The 22,900-nt window shown below is 40.6% G+C and overlaps 1 protein-coding gene across 12 annotated transcripts in view; it reads right to left on the bottom strand.

The window, feature by feature from the left end:
• Positions 1 to 22,900, bottom strand: part of tns1b (tensin 1b) — a 203,583-nt gene that overhangs the window by 132,077 nt on the left and 48,606 nt on the right. For all 12 annotated transcript variants that reach the window (XM_074658331.1, XM_074658325.1, XM_074658327.1 and 9 more), the window contains exon 2: positions 9,204 to 9,318. In XM_074658331.1, the coding sequence (XP_074514432.1) occupies positions 9,204 to 9,318 (115 nt within the window). The remainder of the gene's footprint in view (positions 1 to 9,203; positions 9,319 to 22,900) is intronic.

Here is a 22,900-nt window from a genome sequence, read left to right on the forward strand (position 1 = left end):
TCACATGTTTTCTGATCTATAGACAGCCCACAAACAAACTAACTGAGTTGTCTTATTTCACAGTTTTGGGGTTGGTAGGAACTCCAGATACCCAAATGTATGTGTACAAACACTGAATAAGTGATTTTTCCATGATTAGTCCCCTTTAAAATCAAATCAAATCAAACAACAACTGACTGATAAAAAAAAAAAACCTGTCTCACTAAGATCTATTTAGTTGCTCTTCTGGAGCCTTCAATCATATCACATGGTCTTCATCAGCAGGTGGAGTTTGCCCACTTGTCATGGAATTGTGGATATTGAATATGCTTGTAGATGATTAATAATTGCATGATTAACAACAGTAGATGTTCTAATCTTCATCTGCTGATGAAAATCATGTGATAAGATCAAAAGCTCCAGAACAGCCACTAAAAAGACCTTCTCAACAGATTTTTTTGCAAGCATTAGGGTTAGAGAATAAACTTTGAAACTCAAGAAATAACTTTATTTTAAAAGCTACATGCATGCATAGCATGGGAAAAGTCTGTAAATGAAAATATTGACAGGGATGAAGAGACTATTTGTATGGTTTAAAATAGAATTCTGAATTAGAAAACAATCACAGAGTTTATTTGTAATGAATCTAAAATATTGATATTATTAATATTGCTGTACAAATAAGCAGCGACAAATACAAACAAATAAAAACACAGAGGCACGGATATACACATGTTGAGCTGAACAATAGATTAAATTAAATTCTATGGCCCTTACAGTACACTAAATCATTGATTCTCAAAGTGGGGTCCATGAAATAATTTGCTATAAATTATATATATATTACTTGTACTGTATCATAAAAAAGTGCATATCTACAAATGGGGATCATTTGCACCAATAAAACAAGCATATTGTGTATATTACTACCACCCACGTTAGCTTTGGGCCAATATAATTGTGACACACAGCAATTTCTCCTTTCTAAGGGGTCCCTGGCACCAAAAGGGTTTGAGAACCCCTGCTCTAAACTACAGTTCAGTTGCAATGTTTGACCTCATCCAACAGGTGGAGTCCTCACTGCACACTAACTGCTCTAGAGCTGCCAGTGTGTGGACTATGTTAGATTTATTGAAACTTACTAAAAGCCACACTGTGTGTGACACAGATGTGAGCATGTACAGTTTGTCAGACAGTGAAACTGACATGACAGGAGTGTAAAAGATCTCCTGCACGCACAAAGAAGAAGCTGAATTCTCAAAATCAGCACAAATGTCTCTCCCATTCACTCTGACAGCGTAGACTGAGCCTCTGTCCCCTGGCAGGGCTCATGGAAAGTCATTGTCTGGTCAGTTTAGTAGATTAGGATAATGATATTAGACTGGGAGACAGTCACTATCCATCATCCACAGAAAACCAATGGTCATGTTCATCCATCTGCTCCACTTATTAGACTAATAACTTCTGCCAAAGCACCAAGGGAAACACAGCAGTAATCGTGATTAAGTTAATTGCTATGGGTCTATTTATATAAATGTATTTATATATATATATATTAGGGCTGTCAAAGTTAAAGATAACCATAATGAAAGTTAGTAATAATACGTTAACGCAAATTCTTAATTTTATCGCCACTAATTTCTTTTCGGAGGTTGTAGCGGGTTCAGTTTTAAAACTAGAGTGAAGATACTGCTATCATATGAAACTACAAAAACCTAAAGAATCCATTGGTACCAACCATGTCATACTAGCTTGTCCTGACGGAGGCTCAATAATGCTCAAAACTTATGCAAAATGTTGTCAAGGAAAAACTGTCATGGCCATTTTCATAGGGGTCTCTTGACCTCTGACCTCAAGATGTGTGAATGAAAATGGGTTCTCTGGGTACCCACGAGTCTCTCCTTTACAGACATGCCCACTTTATGATAATCACATGCAGTTTGAGGCAAGTCATAGTCAAGTCAGCACACTGACACACTGACAGCTGTTGTTGCCTTTTGGGCTGCAGTTTGTCATGTTGTGATTTAAGCATAATTTGTTATGCTAAATGCAGTACCTGTGAGGGTTTATGGTCTATATTTGTCATAATTTTGTGTTGTTAATTAATTTCCAATAATAAATGTATACATACATTTGCATAAAGCAATAATATTTGCCCACTCCCATGTTGATAAGAGTATTACTATATATACTTACTATGTATAATACATGACAAATCTCCCTTTAAGGTACATTTTGAACAGATAAATATGTGATTAATTTGCGATAAATCGCAATTAACTATGGACAATCATGTGATTAATCGCAATTAAATATTTTAATTGATAGACAGCACTAGTATATACAGTATATACACTGTATTAACAATGTTATCACAACTTAAGAACATCAATGCATGATACTAAAGCATGTGCATTTGTGTTTTAACCCTCATTGAGATTTGCAGCATAACAGTTGTATGAGCTCAGCAGTCAAGAACAAAGCTCTGATAACCTTCTCTCTCTCTCTCTCTCTCTCTCTCTCTCTCTCCCACATACACGCACACACACACGTACACACACCTGTGACCATGGTGTGTCTCCAGCCAGTCTTTGAAGATCTGTGTTTACATAGTGACGGCGGTGTGTTCACCTCCAGATCAAGGACAAAACCAGTCGCCACAGAGCACAAAAGCTACACCCTTTGCAGAAAAACACTTCTAAATCTTGAGGCAAATCTAAATATAGATTTGTTTGAAGGTATTATTAATGGTCTGCCTTTACAAAAGCTAAATGCAGCAGCTGTGAGAAGCAGAAGACAACGGATTCCACATTTTAGTGTTTTCATTCACTTCTGGTGACAAACTCAAATCAATTATGAACGAAGAAATAAGGTGTCCTCTTTAAATTATACTAAGCGCTAAATCATCTACAGCCAAATTGCCATTCTCTTTACCCTTTTAAAAGGCACAACAGCACTCTGTTGACCTGATCCTGCTGCACACAAACCTTCCATTTAACCTGAACTGCATTACAGTGAATGAATATAAAAGCCAGTTCCTGCCCCCAGGGCCAGTCCTCCAAAAATACCCTTCAACAGAGAGCCTTTTTTTTTTTTTTACTGGAAAACTGCGGTCCTGACCTGCGTCAACATGCTATTGTCAAAGTAACTAACACCTTGTATCCTGGCAACCGCTGAAGAGACAGGAAGTCCAAGCGCTTGTGTCATTACGAGACCATGTGACTGGAGAATGTTAGTAAACAGGAGCAGCAGGAGGGAGGTACTGTACTGTGACTGAGAGAGCAACAGTTCCTTTCACAGTATTAAATCACTGATGCATCTATGTCTAACATACATTTTAATGTTGAATGCTCATAGTATTTCAGTGCTTCATAAAAGCTTATGGAGTGTTTTGGATGTAAAATCGTAGACTGTATATATAGGAAGTGGACATAGTCACCGTGACCTCTATAATCACAGCCTCATGAAACTTTACAACCACAAACTAGAGACCGGCATTCAGAGGATGGATGGTATAAGGGGGTTTCTGAGCAGTTTCCAGAACAGAAGTGCTCGTCATATAATCGCCTAAAATGCAATTCTTGCAGAAATGTCAAAGGTTTTTGATACCAAATCACAGCATGGCTTTTTCTGTGGTGTTCCTCAAGGTCTTGGTGTCTTAATGTGGTAATTTGGAGGGATTATTGATCATTTTTATTAATTCTCGAGAGGTAAAAAATAGTTAAATTTAGCACCAAATCTGTTTAACAAATGGTGTCAACCCGAAAATTGCTGCAACAGCTTATGAGACATGATAGAGTCCATCCTATGGTCTATTGTGGGTCTCAGGTACAAACCCTCATAAAATGGCATATTGTTGTTTTACACAAACAAGCTATAACATGTTAATTAGTGAACAGAGACAGCTATTTTCCCCGATTCCAGTTTTTGTGCTAAGCTAAGCTTACCAGCTGGCTGTAGCTTCATATTTAGCATATAGACATGAATACAGTCGGGGAGACAGACGGCGAAAGCGAATCAGAAAGTGGATATTATATTGTTCACTTTATGCTGTCCTCGTAAATCTGTCTCAGCCACACACACACACACATAATTCAGCCTACTCGTACACATGACCAAACCCAGACATGACTAGAAGGGAAGAGAGAAACAAACGGAGGTAAATTAAATCAGAACCGACTTAAATACAGCCTTGTCATGAGGGTTTATTTCCCCTATAAATCAGTTCTACGGATATGGTCCCAGGTGCAATCTTGAGTTGTTTTATGACAACGTGGAAGTGACTGTCTGCACACACAATTGAACATTATGTATCCTGAACAGATATCAACAGCCTCTACAATTCATGGAAACTTAACCGGAATATAAACAATGTTTTCATTCCAAAAATTAGCAAATCCTTTTTGGGGGGAAGAAATGGTAACTTTAGTCGATTGGTCATCACTTTAAAAATTCAGCGATTATTTTCTTTCAAATGTTCCTATTTAGTAGGCCTACGAATGGGAGGGTAGGATTTATTTTCCATGAATTTAACAGATTGCTTTCATTAGGTTTGCTGGTATGACTACTACTTACAACTCAGTCTGGACAGGTACTCTCTTTATAATGATAAAGTCACTTCAGAGGTCATACAAGATACCATTGTGCTTCTGCAAAATGCTGTCTGTAGCACACGGAGCATGTAAAACAGAGACGCCGACATCAGGATTTAATGACATACGCATCCCACTGTACAACAACAACATCTGGATTCAGCAGCTAGATCACAGAGTAAAATGCAGAGTGAATGCAGGTGGTGAACTGCACTGATTTTATAAGCCTTTCTCTCAGCAGTAGATAAAGAAGGAGGCGACAGTGGTAGTCAGTCACTTTGCACTTTTCCCAGACAATCAGAGATTCAAACCACAAGCTCTGTACTAAGTGATAGATTCAGCGAAGTCCAAATGCAGCCATCTGTATTGTACTTTCAACGTATTTCTAGAGACGGCAACAACACGTCGTCTGTCACTAAGATATTAACTTCTTAATTTATACTTTATACTTTACTTTATACTTTATTGTCAGACAGGTCTGAAATTTGTTTTGCATAACAGCAGCTCCGTTTGCAACATCACAGAAAGGACAAAGACAATAAACAAGGATACAAACATTTAAACATTACAATCACAGAAGACAATATTCAGGGCCCTTTAACGCACATTTGATCTGGGATTAGATCTTAATATTTAGTTTAAGGATTGACTGATGCAAAAAAGAGTGCTTCAGTCTAACCTTATTTACCTCTAGATATTAAGTTCTTAAGATTTACTTGTACCCATATGATGGAAAATCCACAAAAGAGTCTAAAGGGGAGCACCATCTAAATTAAGAATTCAAATTTCCATGGTCTAGGAGAGTTCAATCAATATTGGTGAACATGAGCTCCTCTCTCTCAAAGCCAGAAACCAGAGAAGAAAGTCTCAAACTTTTGATGTCATAGGGTATAAAGTCTGGAGCTGCTCCATGGACAATGAATGGGAGACCCACAGAATGTTTGATTTACTTTCTATACCCAAATGAGCTTTATTCTATTGTAGTGTTGTCAGTTGTGAAACAGAAAATGTCACATGTCGAAGTGTCCTTGAGCAAGACACTTAACCCCAAATTGCCCCAAAGGCTGTGCCATCGGTGTGTGAATGTGTATTTAGATTAGATCCTGATGGGCAGGTTGGCACCTTGCATGGCAGCCTCTGCCATAAGAATGTGTGTGTGAATGGGTGAATGCTGACATGTATATAAATGCAAGTCCATTTACCATTTATTATTACCAAAACCGAAGATCCCATAGACTTCAATGCAATTTGACGTGTGTTTGGATTGTAATTTTGACAAGTTCGTATGCATCTTGTTATACAAACATTTGTTTTATGCACGTCTAATAATTATTTTGCGACCTTGCCTGAACCTGATTAACATAGCCTATCGTATGTGCATCAAAACTCAGTGTGAAAGCCTCGATTAACCCACTGCACAACAGCTTTTAGTCATTTTCTCTCCTGTGACAACGAGTTTCTTTCCTCATAAAGGAGCGCAGCTTCGGCGATGACGTCATGCTGGTCACTATTTAATTCACTATAGAAGTAAGTCCAATGTGAGTGAGAGTCAAGAGTGACTAATCTCATCATAGATTTCACTTCCTCCAAAGTTATCTCCTAAACTGACAACTATAGAATTCTAATCATATCTAACAACCAAAATCTTTTCAGATGGAGGTCCCTGAATCAAAATCTTATCAAATGGGGGTCCGTGACCTATAATGTGTATCAATTTAGGGTTCCTTGACACGATAAAGGTTGAGAACCAACGATCTAAAACATCTCTACCAATTTATTGTCTATGGAGCAGTTCCACACTTTATACCAAATAGCATCACAAGTTTGAGTTTAAGAACTATAGTTTTTGGATTTGAGAGGGAGTTGTTCATGTTTACAAATATTGTTTGTACTGTCATCTGTCTATCATAGGAATAACATGAAGGAATTTTGAAAATGGTTGTAGTTCCCCTTTAACTCAGATAAGAAACAGCTGAATTATTGTCTGACTAGTTACTGTATTGGTCATTAAAGTGATATAATGCACCTTATTGTTATCTTAGACTTTTTATATTTGCACTCTTCCCGATTTGTATTGCAAGCAACTGCTGCACAGCAATTTCCCTCAGGATAAATAAAGTTTTATCTTCTCTCTTATCTTAAAGGGTCTAAAGGTCAGGGAGGCAAGATGGTGACAGAGAGGCTGTTGGTTTGTTCCCTGTGGAAGCAGGGTCAATCTGGGTGGGGAAATAAAAAGAATAAAATGACCTCTCCCTCATTACCATCTCTAAGATGCCCTTGAGCAAGGCACATAAACCCCATATGCTCAGATCAGTGGCCACCAGACCGGACTGAGGTTGTACTGAGAACATTTTAGACGTGACTGTGCAACAGTGTGATTGTGGAGCAGGGCGTTCCTGCAAAGGACTAACCCTTGATAAATTAGGGTAAAAAACATTTGTATGTACAGTATATTTTACTGTATAGCAAAAGCAGATGGAACCGTACCTTACAGCATCATAATAAGAGCGCTAAATTATTTGATTGACACCTGTCAAATTGACCATTTTCCTATGAACATAGGCCTGCAAAATGTCATTCTGTCAAACAACCTTTAGGGTTCAAAGAGAAAGCAATGTGCAGAGAATGCTCCTGTTTTTCTAAGCTGTATTCTTCAAACATTTATCCGTTGTGTGTCAGGTTTGGGAAGCTGCAAGCTGAATACTCCCCCCTGGTGTGCCAAACTAAACATCCAGTCATTTCCGCATGGTTTCACTTGACGTTATCTGTCTGAAAACAGACATTTCCACTACAGCATGATGTGGTGAGCAGACTGGGGTCATATATTCTTTGATTTTTTGTTTTAACCCACTTGGAACACCAGATGGGAAAGGTTTACTGCGTGGACACTGTTTGGAAAATGGTGACCACATGTAAGTCCATTATTGAATCTCAGTTACTTTCCTGCTATTGTTTGCGGTTTCAAATTATACTTGAATGTCACCCAACTGGCACCTGCATAGACTAAAAAAACGATAGAAGCACAAATAGTGCTTGATAATGGGACCCTTATGAAGTTACATATGGCTTAAAAAACAACAGAAAGTAACCTTTGTTCAAGAACCAGCCATGATTTATTCATACAGTACAATTCCATTTATATATGTAATACTTTCTTGTCTTATGTTTTTATCTTATATATATGTAATACCTTCTTATCGTATGTTATTATTTTATATGTTTTTGTGTTCTATGATCTTTGCCTGTTTATTGTTTTTATTTGAAGCACAGTGAGTCTACGCCGGTCGTATGAAATGTGCTATATAAATAAAATGTGATTGATTGATTGACTGCATCAATCAAACCATGGAAATCACCCATCATCATCAGTAAACACCATTAAGGAAACTGAGAAGCTGTTAACCTTTAGCCTTTCCGAGGCTTCTTCTTCCCTCCTCTGTCATTTGACTGTCGAAACCCTGACACAAACACGACCCCAGGTAACCTCAGATGACCCCTGATTTAGATCACTGACGGATGTTGTAACAGATATTGCCTCACCGGGCCTTAGCTCCAGGTTGGGGGAATTTGAATACAACTGAGTTTAGTCTACAAGTCTGCTGAATGCAAATTGCAAATTGCTAGTTTAAATGTTAAGTAATGATCCATAACAGATTACATTTTGGCTCAGGGTAAAGTTTCCCACCGATGGGAGTTGGGACCTAGTAGGGATGTGATAACAGTTTACATATAACGGGCTTCTCATTACAAAACAATGGCCAACTGCTTGAATCACACTGTACAATAAAAGCATCATTAAAGTGTAAAAAGGGACTAAGATTGGCTTTTGCATTGAGGTCAATGACAGTCGATATCTTGTGAGGTTGTATTGCCTTTTTCATTACCATGCCAAGAATAACTGTGAAGAAACCACAGAATCCTGCCCACTGTCAATCTCTTGTACTTATTGTACCTTATTAATGGCATTTAAATGGTATTAACAACAGTCTAAATTTAGTACAAGTGATCAGCTGTGTGCAGGATTCTTTGGTTTTGTCTCAGTCAAGACTTTTTGATCCCACGCACATGTCAATAAAACTTTTTTTGGCTTGCAAGAACTTCCACGTAATCGGCCACTAAAAGCCTCCATTGACACTCACAGTAATGAAATTCTTTTAGGCTGACCGGCTGTGACAGAGCACACAACTAAGTGGCCGCGAGCCTCTGGGACATGTCGTCATCTTTAACTAAACAATAGATTAACAGATTCTGATCTAACAGAGTATCTTAACACCAGGTACAACTTAGTTAGGTTTAGGAAGAAACTACGGATGGGTTTACATTGTAGTTAATGGAATGCCCAGTAAGTCTCATACCGGCGCTAAGGGGTGCCTTGTGCAGCGGTATCGCACACCGGCGGCCGTGAAAAAACCTCGGTATTTGACGCCCTGGAAATGAAAATGGGCTGTCCCCTCTGAGCAGGCGCTCTGTTGCACCCATAACCACACCCAACAGTGATGTCACTGTGTCCTGTAATACACCTGTAGGTCAGTGTTGCAAGGTGAGAAGTTAAGCCACTAGAGGTCAGCAAAGACAAGACTTGTCTTGCCACAGTAAGTCGAAGAGATCAGGGTTTCAGGACAGGTGACTGACCTCGGCAGATGAGTCCGTCTTGGCTGATGGCCTGTTTGCAAACGCTGCAGTGCTTGGCCTTCTTGAACGTCTTCACCCGGAACGTATGGGAATGAAGAGCCTCCAACTCATCCGGCTGCAAATGAGAAAACAACAACAAAAGAGGTGGAATGTTAGTGATAAAATGTTGTGACCTGATGGGACTCAATGAGTCCAGGTGGGGTGAGTCATGTTGGACTGTTTGTGTTTCTTTTCCTTTTAAAGGGACAGTGTGTAGGATTTGGTGACATCTAGCGGTGTGGTTGCAGATTGCAACCAACTGAGTACCCCTCCGCTCACTCCTCTCTTTCCAAGACTGCGTTAACGTGAGCCGCCAAGTGCGAAACTGCGGTAACGCCGCTCATTCTAAGCTAACGAAAACACAAAGATTCTTAGTTTCAGGTGATTATAAACAAATGAAAATGAATATTATATTCCATTTCTGCTAATAGATCCCCCCGAAATGTTACACATTGTTCCTTTAATGCAGGTGTTTCGCAAAAAAAACTAAAAAAACATTCTTAGTCCATTTGCAATATGTGACATTACCATCTGGCCACGCAAATAAATGGCATGCATCCTTGCTCACATTCATCTCAGACGTGACCCCTTGTCCAGATCATGACTACTTTTAGCGGTCTACGCTTAAATTGCTACATAAAACAGTCAAAATGCCCTTTAAAGTCCATCCAGGAAGTAAGGTTGTAGGGGCTTAGTTTGGTAGAACAAAAACTATTGAAAAAGAGAACACAGCTTAATCGCTGTTATTTCCCTTCTTTCTTTCACTCCTCTTCCTCCCTCCCCTTCCCAACTTTTGTCCTGTCATCTCATTTCCCTCCTTGCAGGTGTGTTATGCAACTCTTTGGAGCAACTCCCTGACAGCGCTCCCCACCCCAGTTAAACATCCCTCTGTGTCTGTCTGCAGCCTGCTGTTTTTCCTCTACTGTACACCATCCTACCCCCCCGCCGGTCCTTTTCCTGTCTGCTTTGTAAACTTGGCATTCAGCAATGCTGGGGAACAAACAGAAAAGTCAAGCTTTGGAAGTTTGACTGTTTCCTGCCGTGTCTTTACGAGAAACCCGCACCGTGTTTCCATTTGCCCCCTAATGACCGACCACAGGGGGGAATGTGACATCATTGCTGGGGTGTATTTGCTCAGCTGGTCCCCATTTTTACTTTGAGGTTCAGCCCTATGGGTACAGTGGTCCAATGAATCCCCCCTGTAAGCCACACAAGCTTAGCAAATTTGAATATTACAGTTATTATGTTGTAAAAGTCCTTTAGCCACAACAGTTTTATACTGCACCAGATACAGTTGAATGGCATTTATCGTAACCTACAATTAAAGCTGAAGTAGGCAAGAATGGAGCAAATATGATTCAAAAAAGTTATTTTTATAAAACGGTCACTATATCCTGAGACAGGTAATCCGAAAAAGATCCTGTGTCTCTGTGTCCTCCGGTGCTCCTAACGGCATCTGCAAGATTTCACAGACTGGAGAAAAACAACCAATCAGAGCTGAGTCTGTCATCCAGCTTCCGTCTATGAGAGCCGGCTGTCAATCACTTGTGAACTCCGACCAAACGGTCAAACTAGGCAGCGCTGCTCAAATATGAATCAATATTCTGTTACTGTAATGCCTATTTCTCGCCCCAAATGTTTTCAGAATCATTTTGTAGTGTACTGTTTAGCTGTAAAATTAGAAAGTTTGTGACCCGGCAGCCACGTTGAGATCGCTTGAGGAAATACCAAGCACCGCCCACCAGCCGGAGCACAGCCAATAGGAACGCTCTCTCTCTCTGAAATGACCTGTTATGGGTCAAAGTCTCCCGTTAAAGCCTTAATTTATTAAGGTATAGCGATCGCTCAGGTTCAGGCAAGGTCGCAAAATAATTATTAAACGTATATAAAACAAATGTTTGTATAACAAGAGATGAATGCATACAAATTTATCAAAATTACAATCCAAACATACGTCAAATTGCATTGAGGTGTACTGTATGGGATCTTTGGTTTTTTTTACCCCAAAAGGGGGCGCAGCCTTGAATTTTTGCGAAGAACCCATATGTGCCGGTCTGATGTATACACAATCAAACACCAGAACGGACAGGGGAAATATTACAGGGCCTTCCAATACATAAACATTTCTAAAGTTTCTGTCTTTAATGTTCTATACAGGGATTTAGATGAAAAAGTGGTGTTTGCAAGACAGGATGTGCCAGTTTAGCATCCAGCCATGAGGCTTCCATTAAGTGTGTGTGCATGCAGGACAGGGCTAAAAGTGGCCATGTGGTTGGCATATTGGGGGACTACTCACAGGAATTTTCATATGGGGAGACCAGGGAATGTCAAAGACCGGCAAGGAAAATCCCTTTCTGAAAGAATTCCTGGACTAACAACCACAGTAACTTAACAGTAACTTATAACCACTAATGACACCTTGTTTTCTCTTCTCATCAATCCTAAAAGGCAACGTGTTGGAAAAGCGGCCTAGGGTGTGCAATCACAGTACAGACCTATGACTTGAATGATAAACCAGACTGAGTATCTGTTGGACTTTCCTCACTCCTCAATTCACTGACGGTCCTCTCCTCTGTTATTAGCAGAAGGAACTGATTTAGCAGAAGGAAAGAAAAGCCCCCTTATCTGTTTCCCATGATGTCTTATTTCCAGGCAGTGCAGGATCCCGTTAATACATAGCCTTCATACTGAGACCTTCATATGGATCCAGATGTGGAAGAAGCAGTCTCATTACACATCGCATGTTGTTATATCTCAAACTGTAACAGTAAAGTTCACTGGTTGTGGGGGGTGCTACTGTGAAAACAGTTATGATGTCTTCTCTAGAGGAGCTTTGTCTTAGCTTTTAATGTCTAAGAACAACACAATGTTAGTTTGGGCTTAGAAACTACACATTTTTAACCGAATGCATGTATTACAGGGGGCATGGAGATTCAAAGAGACAGGTGACCAGGCAGGTAGTGTCTAACAAAATATAATAGAGATTTCTAATGAAAGTAGCTAGCTCTTGTTCTAAAAGTCGCCAAATGACACCATGCACTAATACATACATTTGTGACATCATCGCTCATCATTTGCATACAGCTTAGTGGTTGTGTTGGCTGACTGTTTGCCTGGGCATGGCATGGTGCACGGCGCTAGAGAGCAGCATGCATGGGAATGAATTACAATATAATTAGGGCTGTTAATCAATTAAAATAGTTAATCGGGATAAATCACAAATTATTTTTTTTATCTGTTCAGAATGTACCTTAAAAGGAGATTTGTCAAGTATTTAATACTCTTATCAACATGGGAGTGGACAAATATGCTGCTTTATATAAATGTATGTATATATTTATTATTGGAAATCAATTAACAACACAAAACAATGACAAATATTGTCCAGAAACCCTCACAGGTACTGCATTTAACATAAAAAATAGGCTTAAATCATAACATGGCAAACTGCAGCCCAACAGGCAACAACAGCTGTCAAGTGTGTCAGTGTGCTGACTTGACTATGACTTTCCCCAAACTGCATGTGATTATCATAAAGTGGGCATGTCTGTAAAGGGGAGACTCGTGGGTACCCATAGAACCCATTTACATTCACATATCTTGAGGTCAGAGGTCAAGGCACCCCTTTGAAAATGGCCAAGCCAGTTTTTCTGACAAAGTTTAGCACAAGTTTGGATTGTTATTTAGCGTCTTTCATGGCGAGCTAGTATGACATCACTCTAGCTTTAAAACAGAGCCCTCTACAGCCTAAAAATCTTAAATTGCGTTAATGTGTTAAAGAAATCAGTGGAGTTAAAACGAATTTGCATTAACGTGTTATTATTAACTTTGACAGCCCTAGTAACAATATAATATAATCCTCCCTTTTTCTCTGATGTAATACTTGATAAGTTGCTAAATTTGTCGCTAGTCACTTAGCATGCTAACATTTGCTTGTTAAAGTCCAGCTGAGACTGATGGGAATGTTATTAGTTTTGCAGATATTTGGTCATAAACCAAAGCAATGGACAAATAAACATTTTGACCCAATAATGGCACTAGAGGAAAAGTTCAATGATCACCAGTCATTATGATTCACCAGCTGGGTGAGAGTAGTGAGACACTTTTAGTGATGTCACTAAAAAAAATGTCAACCTCATGGTGGCACTAGAAGAAAAGTCAGCTATAATAAATGGACTTTTAGGGAGAAGTTGTGTCACAAATATCTCAGTATATTTTAGTTAACAGAAACCTTTCTAAAATCTCTGAAAAGCATCAAGACTCTGCAATAGGAAGGTGCTCTGAATAATATATACCAATTACATCTCAGATTCTCAGAATTGGTGGTTTTCAGTAATTCATGAGCTCATTTGGAGGTTTAGAAACTCAGACAGACTGATATTAGGCCACTTCTGTTGTTTATCAAGCTCTAAGTGACAGTTCAGTGTTTGTATCGCAGAGCCACATGGCAACAGCAGGACAGCCGACCCTTCATTCCATCTCCCGGCTACGCCTTAGCACTACATAACGTGATTAGCTTAATCTAGTTAGGCTGAAATAATGACCATGGCTGTGCAGGACGCGCCATGTTGGCAAGGGGGCTCTTGTGGGAGGGCTGGGGGTCTCTGCCTGGCATCCGTGGACGGTGTTATCAAAGGCGCCGCCATGCCAAGGCTCCGGCTGGCACCTGCTGGGTTGGGAATCTGGATATGGATTTCAGGGGATTGGAAAGGGGTGATAAGTGGGTTTATTGGTACTCTAGTGTGTGCAGTAATTGTGGATGAGTGTTTGTGTCTGTCAGTCAGAATTTCTGTGTTTTAAGGGGGGACTTCAAACATTTCTCTGTTCTGTCAAAATGACACCACTTTGTGGGAATTGATACCTCTGGAATGAGACAGGACACCAGCTGTGTTTTGACTAGGGTTGTCAATTGATTAAAATATGAATTGCCATTAATCGCATGATTGTCCATAGATAATCGCAGATTAATCGCATATTTTTTATCTGTTCAAAATGTACCCTAAAGGGAGATTTGTCAAGTATTTAATACTTTTATCAACATGGGAGTGGGCAAATATGCTTGCTTTATGCAAATGTATGTATATATTTATAATTGGAAATCAATTATAAACACAAAACAATGACAAATATTGTCCAGAAACCCTCACAGGTACTGCATTTAGCATACAAAAATATGCTCAAATCATAACATTGCAAACTGCAGGCCAACAGGCAACAACAGCTGTCAGTGTGTCAGTGTGCTGACTTGACTAGGACCTGTCCCAAACTGCATGTGATTATCATAAAGTGTGCATGTCTGTAAAGGGGAGACTCGTGGGTACCCATCGAACCCATTTTCATTCACACATCTTGAGGTCAGAGGTCAAGGGACCCCTTTGAAAATCACCTTGACAGTTTTTCCTCGCCAAAATTTAGCGTACGTTTTGAGCATTATTGAACCTCCTTCAGGACAAGCTAGTAGGACATGGTTGATACCAATGGATTCCTTAGGTTTTGTAATTTCATATGATATCAGTATCTTCACTATAGTTTTAAAATTGAGCCCGCTACAACCTCCGAAACATTGATTGCGATAATGCATTAAAGAAATTAGTTTCATATGATGCCAGTATCTTCACTCTAGCTTTAAAACCTGTTACAACCTAAAAATTCGCAAGTTGCGTTAAAGAAATTAGTGGCGTTAAAACAAATTGCGTTAATGCGTTATTATCACGTTAACTTTGACAGCCCTACTTATGTGACTTTAAAGTTTAAGTACATTTTCCTAATTATACTTACATACTTTTACTAAAGTAACATAACTTTATACTTGTAACAGAGCACAGTGGCCACTGGCTGTAAGGAACATTACATAACGGACACCTACAGTATGTCTGAATAAAAAAAAGACACCACTTAAACACATGGATGAAACCAGCAATGTTATGTATTCCATCCATCCGTCTGTATAGCGCTTAAAACTTAACTTAGGCTTTCACTCTCTGCCTCTTTCACTCACACACACACACACATACACACACCTATACACTTCTGTGTTAAACAGGCAGAATGTCTCAATCCAGTAGTCTATTCAGCGGCCACTCCTGAGCCTTCTCACACTCTCCCAGCCTCTACCCATTCACACACCAGAGCTTATCCAGTAGGACGGACACTGGAGTGTGTGTGTGGGGGGGCGGATGGGGTCCAGCCATCCACTGGTATGCCACTTGTCTTGTTTGCACATTTGTCACTCTCTTATTTCTGCGGGTAGAATGGGTGAAACAAGGTTCGAGGGCTATATTGTGCATGGGGATACTCAAATTGAAATTCCCTCTACTTTAAGGGTTTAATTCCCAATATCGCTGGAGTGGTTAGTAGTCCAACATATCCTTCTTTACAAAGCCAAACAAAAGCAAGATCTCTTCAGCGGGCCCGTCTATTCCAGTCCTCTTGCCCTCACCAGAAACCCTGATCTCCGGTCATTTAACCTCAAAATACTATGTAAATACGGCACAGAGCAATATAGCAGGACGCTCCCTTTTGTGAGCCCTTAATTGTTTCCCATCATTAGCAATGCACCCGGCGCTCAGAGTTTGTTTATTGTTTGGGGGCGTGTGGGGGGGTGGCTGGAGTATACGGGAGTCGCTTAGGGAGATATGGGGGTGACGGGGAGAGGTATGGGGGTGGGGAACACGGAATGAAAGCGTTAAAGGCAACCCTGCCGGTACATTCAGACGTCTGATTATTTTCTGTTTCAACGTGTTGCAGGACCCATGCAAATGGCCTCGGTTCCTTCGCATTCGCGTCACACTTCTGGCTCTCAAATGGGCCACAAAGGAAGGAAATGGTTTCAGACAGGCAACCGGGACCCCCGAAAGCTGGGGTCAGGGTGTACACATACCCCCCTCAGCTCAGGCACTGCAGCTCCTGGGAACAGACTCCCGTTCCCTTAGAGACGCACGCATAATCTCCTGCCTCACACTCATTAGCACGCACGGGCAAAACAGGCACTCTCGTGCATAAAAATGTGCAGGCACACATACATACACACAGATGAACACACTTTTACATCAATACACAAACATTTCGTAAACACATGCCCAGCCATCTTTCAAATATCCCACACTCCTTTTACACTTTTTCCCCCTCTGCTAAAAGTCCTTGAAGAAGAGACAGATCCTCCGACAAGCATCTTTTAAAATCCTGGGTTGTGTACCGTTTCTACTGACACAGTGGTGTGTGTTTGGGTTGGGCCCGTCTACGTCTGGCTGCAGGGTTTCTCCTCATTATCAGAGGCATTTTCGCCCCGTCATTTTTAATTTCACAGGAATTCCAGGAACCCTCGAGGGAGGTGTTGAATTGCCCTACCTTAGTTTTAGCTCCGACCTCTACTCTCGACAGTTTACACTGATGTTTTTGACAAGAAGTCCAGACCAGCCAGCTTCAGCAATTCCACTCTCAAATTAAAGCTGAATTATTATATTTTGGCCACCTGGGGGCAGCAGAACAAGCTGAAAACAAAACATTGACATATTGTTGCCTTATAAAGTTGGAATGATAACACAGAACTAATAATTTTTGTAATGATGAATAATGTCGACCTTGTTGTGTCTACTTATTGACAGAATAAGAAGCCAACAGTAGGATGTAGGAAACTTTCGGGCGAGCTCCCTCCAGCCAGCTGCCTCCTCATTTAGGTTTTTGTAGTGAATTGAGGAGGTATCGTATCAGGTAACTCCTCATTTCAGCCTCACCATAGCCGTTCTTCGTCAATTGCTGCGTTTTCAGAGCAAGCAACAGGAATAAATGGAAACAGGGCGTCCAACAAAAGTTCAGCTCCAAACGGCGTCGCACTGTGCAGCGCTGCAGACAGTTAAGACACTCCAATAGAAAACAATGCAACTGTTTTTTTCCACCGACGCGAGCGAGCGCCGCTTTCAGTTAGGACACGGTGTGATATGTGGGCGACACACAGCATCCCGATACTCTACACCTCTCTGTGTTGTACACATCACATTCCCTCTAGATTTTTTTTTTGCAAACCCCCAACCTTGAAGTTGAAACTACGCCAATGCTTGACCTGGATGTCAGGATGCTCTGCCAAAGTAAAGACAGGCAGGAAAACAGCCAGACAAGCAGACAGGAAAAGAAAGAAGAGAGACTGGTACAGAAAAAACAGACCCAATATCACACTGACTCGTGCACCATTCTTGCAACTATGCTGTTTTCTTGCTGGTATGGTTAGAGATGTACAGTACATTAAAAATAAGCTGACACATGATCAGAAGAGAAACTTTTAGATGCAATACCAGTCATATAACTAAAGCCTCCTCGGTTTGTGTGTTCTTAAACCACTAAGACGAAAGAAACACATAATTCATTGCAAAATGAAAAACCAAGGGTGACAAATGATATGGAAAAAAACCAGCTACTTATTAAAAATGATACTGATAGTTGAAAAATGAAATGCTTGGTTAATATTAACATTATTCAAGTAATAAAAACTTTTAAGAAAGACATCTGGAAATCTGGTATTTGTCAAATGCGGAGTCACAAATTTCAGATAGTAGCGTTAATCCCATAATGGATATAAAGTGTTTTAGAATCAAACTGCTCACACTGAGCAGCTTCAGCATGTGTTAGGTAATGTTATAGTATGAAGATAAATCCTTCCAGACTCTGCTTTGCGACAGACATTCCAGCTGAATAAGGTAACCAAGAGGCTGTTTTTCTCCTTAAGTTTAGAACTCTAAACTATTACCTCAACTGCTTCCAGTGTGACTCATGCAGAGACTTTATGAAGACAAACACACACACACTGATTTCACCTCTGATTACACTGGCATTCACTTTGAGCACTTCATGCATTACCTCATGTACACATGGAGCCATGTTTGCATGTGTTCGGTGCACATGCACACTCACTCACTCACTCACATGCATAAATACAGTCAATATAAAGGCCCAGACACACCGACCCGACATCAAAGTACTAGCGGGCGACGAAGGCCAACTGTTCAGTCACCTCGCGTCGCCTTTGTCTTGGCCAAAATGTTGCACTCGAACACGCCGCGAAGACTACAGCTAACGTCCAACTACCACGTACGTTCTGCACCTGCGTGAGATGAAATAACCTTCCTTACCAGCAGGCGGTGGTAGTCTGTATTTAGCTGTAAAATGAGAAAGTTTGCTCCGGCTGCTGGGCGGTGCTTGGTATTTCCTCAACTGATCTCAACATGGCTGCCGGGTCACAAACGTTCTCATTTTACAGTTAAACGGTACACTACAAGATGTTTCTGAAAACATTTGAGGTGAGAAATAGGCATTACAGTAACAGGTTATTGATTCATATTTGATCAGCGCTGCCTAGTTTGACCGTTTGATCAGAGTTTGCGAGTGATTGACAGCTGCTCAGAGACGGCAAGGCTCCAGCTCAGCTCTGATTGGTTGTTTTCCTCCAGTCTGTGAAATCTTGCAGATGCCATTAGGAACACCGGAGGACACCGGAGGACACCGGAGGACACCGGAGGACACCAGAGGACACCGGAGGACACCAGAGGACACAGAGGAACATGATTTGTTTCAGATTACCTGTCTCATGCACTACTGTCAGGATATAGTGACCGTTTTATAAAAATAACTTTTTTTAAATCACATTTGCTCCAATCTTGCTTATTGCTGCTTTAAATTAAAAAAAAATGTTTTATAAGGAAAGAAACACATTTGTTAAACCTGAAGGGTACACACAATTCAAACATTACTTTGTTTACAAGAAAACTCCACAGGGCACCTTTGACAATGGGTCACAGAAAGTGATCATCACACCACTGGGTGTAATTATTACCACACTCCGACCCAAAACACCCGATGTGATCCTGATCGAAAGTTAACTAAAGTGCAATTTTTTTGGAGTTGATTAGAAAACACCTGATCACTTTAATGGGTTACATGTGGGGGGGAAAAAAGATCAGATCTGGGACACTTTTAGCTGTGAGTCAGAAAGAGGCTAAAAGGCAGACAGGCAACAACACTGACAGACGGGTAAATGGACAGAGTGAATGTCAGGCTGACAGACAGACACATTAGCCACTAATAACATGATGAGACAGACAAGCACGAGCAGCCTGGTCTCCTTTTTCTATTTTCCTACAGTCTGAATGAAGTCATATACACGTACACACAGCACAGCACTACATGATGGCCCCCACCAATCAGAGGCTATTGTTCGTCCTGATGGAGCCAGAAGACTAAATGAGACCTCTCCAGTCAACTGGGTTAATCAGCGGGTTAGCATGCTGCCGTCTCTCATATGGGACACCATATGCATGGGTGGACATTTTAACAAGACGCACTGGGGTGACCACCTCATGTCTCCATCTGTGACTGTGTGTGACTGTGTGTCTATAGAGTGCTCCAGGGATGACGTATTTTTGTATGCCAACCAAGGTCGTGGTTCCCTCGACAAAGAGTCAATGGGATTTTTCCATTGGGTTTTGGATTATTGAAGAAAATAAGCTCTGTGGCAAACCAACGTTTATGATACTTAAACGTTTTGTTGAGACAATCTTCACAAATGAACACCACTTTTATGATTTTTTAAGCGTGAATGTAATCGCCAGAAGTAAAAGCAAACATTAGGCTATGAAATCTCTTCAGCTTGTGTTAACCACAGACCTTATTTCAGATAGCTAACTAAAAAACCATAAAAAAAAACTAAAAAAAACACTGACTTCCAAACGAGAGAACCGATAGAGCTAAAATGCTTATTCATTTCCTGGTTTTAGGACTCATTCCTGCAGCATTCTATGAGTGTTTAAGCAAGTAAAAGCTCATTTTGAGTATTCATGTTTCCCAAGACACCCCTCTTCTCCTGTTATGTCCTCCCCCCCTTCCCTCTGGGCATATTCCCTCTTCACAAGGCAGCTATTCTTCATCTTTCTCAGCTAAACAGGAGCTACCAAGGGCCAACTGACCTTTGACCTATCTCCCCATGTCTTCTTCCCCTCTGCCTGACCTATTCCCCCCACAACCTTCTACTCTAGACTTTCCCCAACTCCAGATCATCCTCCTCTTCTCCTGTTCATTCACCTTCGCCGTTAACCCCCGCTCCCTCACACATCCCTCCCTGTCTCTCCTCTTGTGTTGTCATGTGACTATAAAGAACTCAAACAGCACTGAAGGTGCATGGGGAAGACGCAGAGAGGTTGTCAATTTGAACTAAACAGAAATCACACACACACACACACATACAGTATACTAAATGTCAAAATCAAATGGAGGCTCAACTCATTCAGGTATCAGTTCTTCATTGTCTTCATCCTATGTGTCATTTTTATAACTAATAAAAAATGAAATGTTGAACAGAATCAGAAAGAGATTGCTTTCCAGGAAATGTCATGTGCTTATTAAATGTTACTATAAATATTACCATGCATATGTTTCACACTGTACCTTCAGCATATGATAAAATGTCACTCCAGTAAATCACTCTGACTCCAGAGTACATGTACATGTACGTACTATACAGCCGAAACAAGCACAAACACAAAAGTAACATTCACCACAGGTACAGAATCGGACAGGGAACTGTTTACCTCACCACCCAGGAGTCAGATGAATGGGAAGAAAAACCTATGAGTCATCTGCTATACAATGAAGTGACTGAATTATTCATCCCACCCCAAACAAGAAATGGCAAGTGTAGAAAACACAAGCTTAAACAACAAAAGAAGGATTCACCAGAAGGCTTTGTTTCACAAACGCCTACAGTGCACACTATACACTATTTTCTGCTGATCCCCATATTTATCCCCTTCTGACGCCACCTGATACCAATAAGCAATTATCTGCACAGGTCTAAACATTGTATGCGTCTCTATTATTCCTTGTTTTACACACCTAGCATTCATCCTCAGTTTGTTAAGACCATTATTCAACTTCCCTTGAAGTATTTTAGGAAACAATCCATGAATGTTTTTATCTAGTTTGGAAGAACAGAAGAGGCTCTCTTCAGGAAATTATGAGATCTAATCATAAGAACAAAATCCCTAAAAAACATTCCCGTGTGTCAGTGTGCTGACTTGACTATGTCTTGCCCCAAACTGCATGTGATTATCATAAAGTGGGCATGTCTGTAAAGGGGAGAATCGTGGGTACCCATAGAACCCATTTCCACCCCTCTGAAAATGGCCATGCCAGTTTTTACTAGTCAAAATTTGGCGCAAGTGTGGAGCGTTTTTTAACCTCCTTTGCGACAAACTAGTATGACATGGATTCTTTAGGTTTTGTAGTTTCATACGATAGCAGTATCTTCACTCTAGCTTTAAAACTGAGCCTGCTACATCCTCCAAAAAATCAATTGCGCTAATGCATTAAAGAAATTAGTGCCGTTAAAACGAATTTGAGTTAACGTGTTATTATCACGTTAACTTTGACAGCCCTATTATTTATCCATTTATTATTCATGTTAATTCGGCCCAAATTAAATGGTCGGACGGGTTTCTTACAGTCCTGCAACTGCCACAGATTTTCGGGATGCAATGACAATTTCAGTTTGTGCAGATTACCAACCCTAGCTTTAATTTCGTTAAACACCAATCAAACTTAAACATTGTTATGATTTTCACGGGTTAACATCAGTGTGATTGAGAGTTGAGATGTTACCAACACACAACAGACATGTATGATTTCCTAAATACTAGTATCACACTAGTGATGTATAATGTTTAGGAAAGCTGTTGGATTAAAATATTCCCAGATAATTGGGCAGAGACTCCTTGATCAACTCTTAAGGATGAACGGAAAGCAGATAACAATGACTCAAATAAGAATAAGCCTGGTTCCAATTAAGGTTTTCAACCAGCTTCTCCTGAATGACAAGTTACAATACATTCAGTTGAAGGAGGAAGTGTCTGAGAATCCCCTAATTGTAAGCAGCCCACTACAGAACAAGTGCAACGGGCAACAATTCACAGCTAAATACCAGAAAGAAGAGAGCTTTCCTTTTTTTTTTTCAACCTTTCCTTCTTCCCTTTTCTTCCGCTCTCCGCTTCCCACTAAACAAACGGCCTTACAATGAACAGTCACCTGCTTTTCATTTGGGGGAAAAATGCACCCCAGGCATTCCAGTCTCTCCTTCCTCCCCCCTTGCTACCCCCTCTCTAACTCCACTCTCTACATGCATTTCATCTCAGTGAGGTGGATCCCAGGGAGGAAATTACTCAGTCATCCAGAAGTGAAAGTGGGAAAAAAAAATCTATCCTTTTTCACAGGCCATCAGCATCACTGAGAGAGTAACACCGAGTGGTCATCCTGTCTTGGTTGTCAGGATTTTGGTACTCATTCAATTTTCTGAGTATAGACCAGGGGGTGACAAAGAAAGATTTCTTTGTGGGGGCAATTGATGTTCCTAAATTGAATGCAGATGAAACCTAAGTAGCACAGCGTTGGCTCTAATCTAACTATAAAGCAAGTGACACCATGAAGACATCGACAGCGCAGGAGATCAGAGCGCTGTCCAATCAAAGCAGACTGGGCTCTATCAGACGGAGCGTTTCAGACAGAGCGTGAATACAGGTATATTCAGACAGTATGAGAAAAACAACATGGGTTTTCTTTACATTTTCTATGTTTACGCATGTAAACATGTTCTAGTAGAAACCCTAAATACAAGTACAGTA

The sequence above is a fragment of the Sebastes fasciatus genome, chromosome 14 (assembly GCF_043250625.1).
Source record: "Sebastes fasciatus isolate fSebFas1 chromosome 14, fSebFas1.pri, whole genome shotgun sequence".
Lineage (NCBI taxonomy): Eukaryota > Metazoa > Chordata > Actinopteri > Perciformes > Sebastidae > Sebastes > Sebastes fasciatus.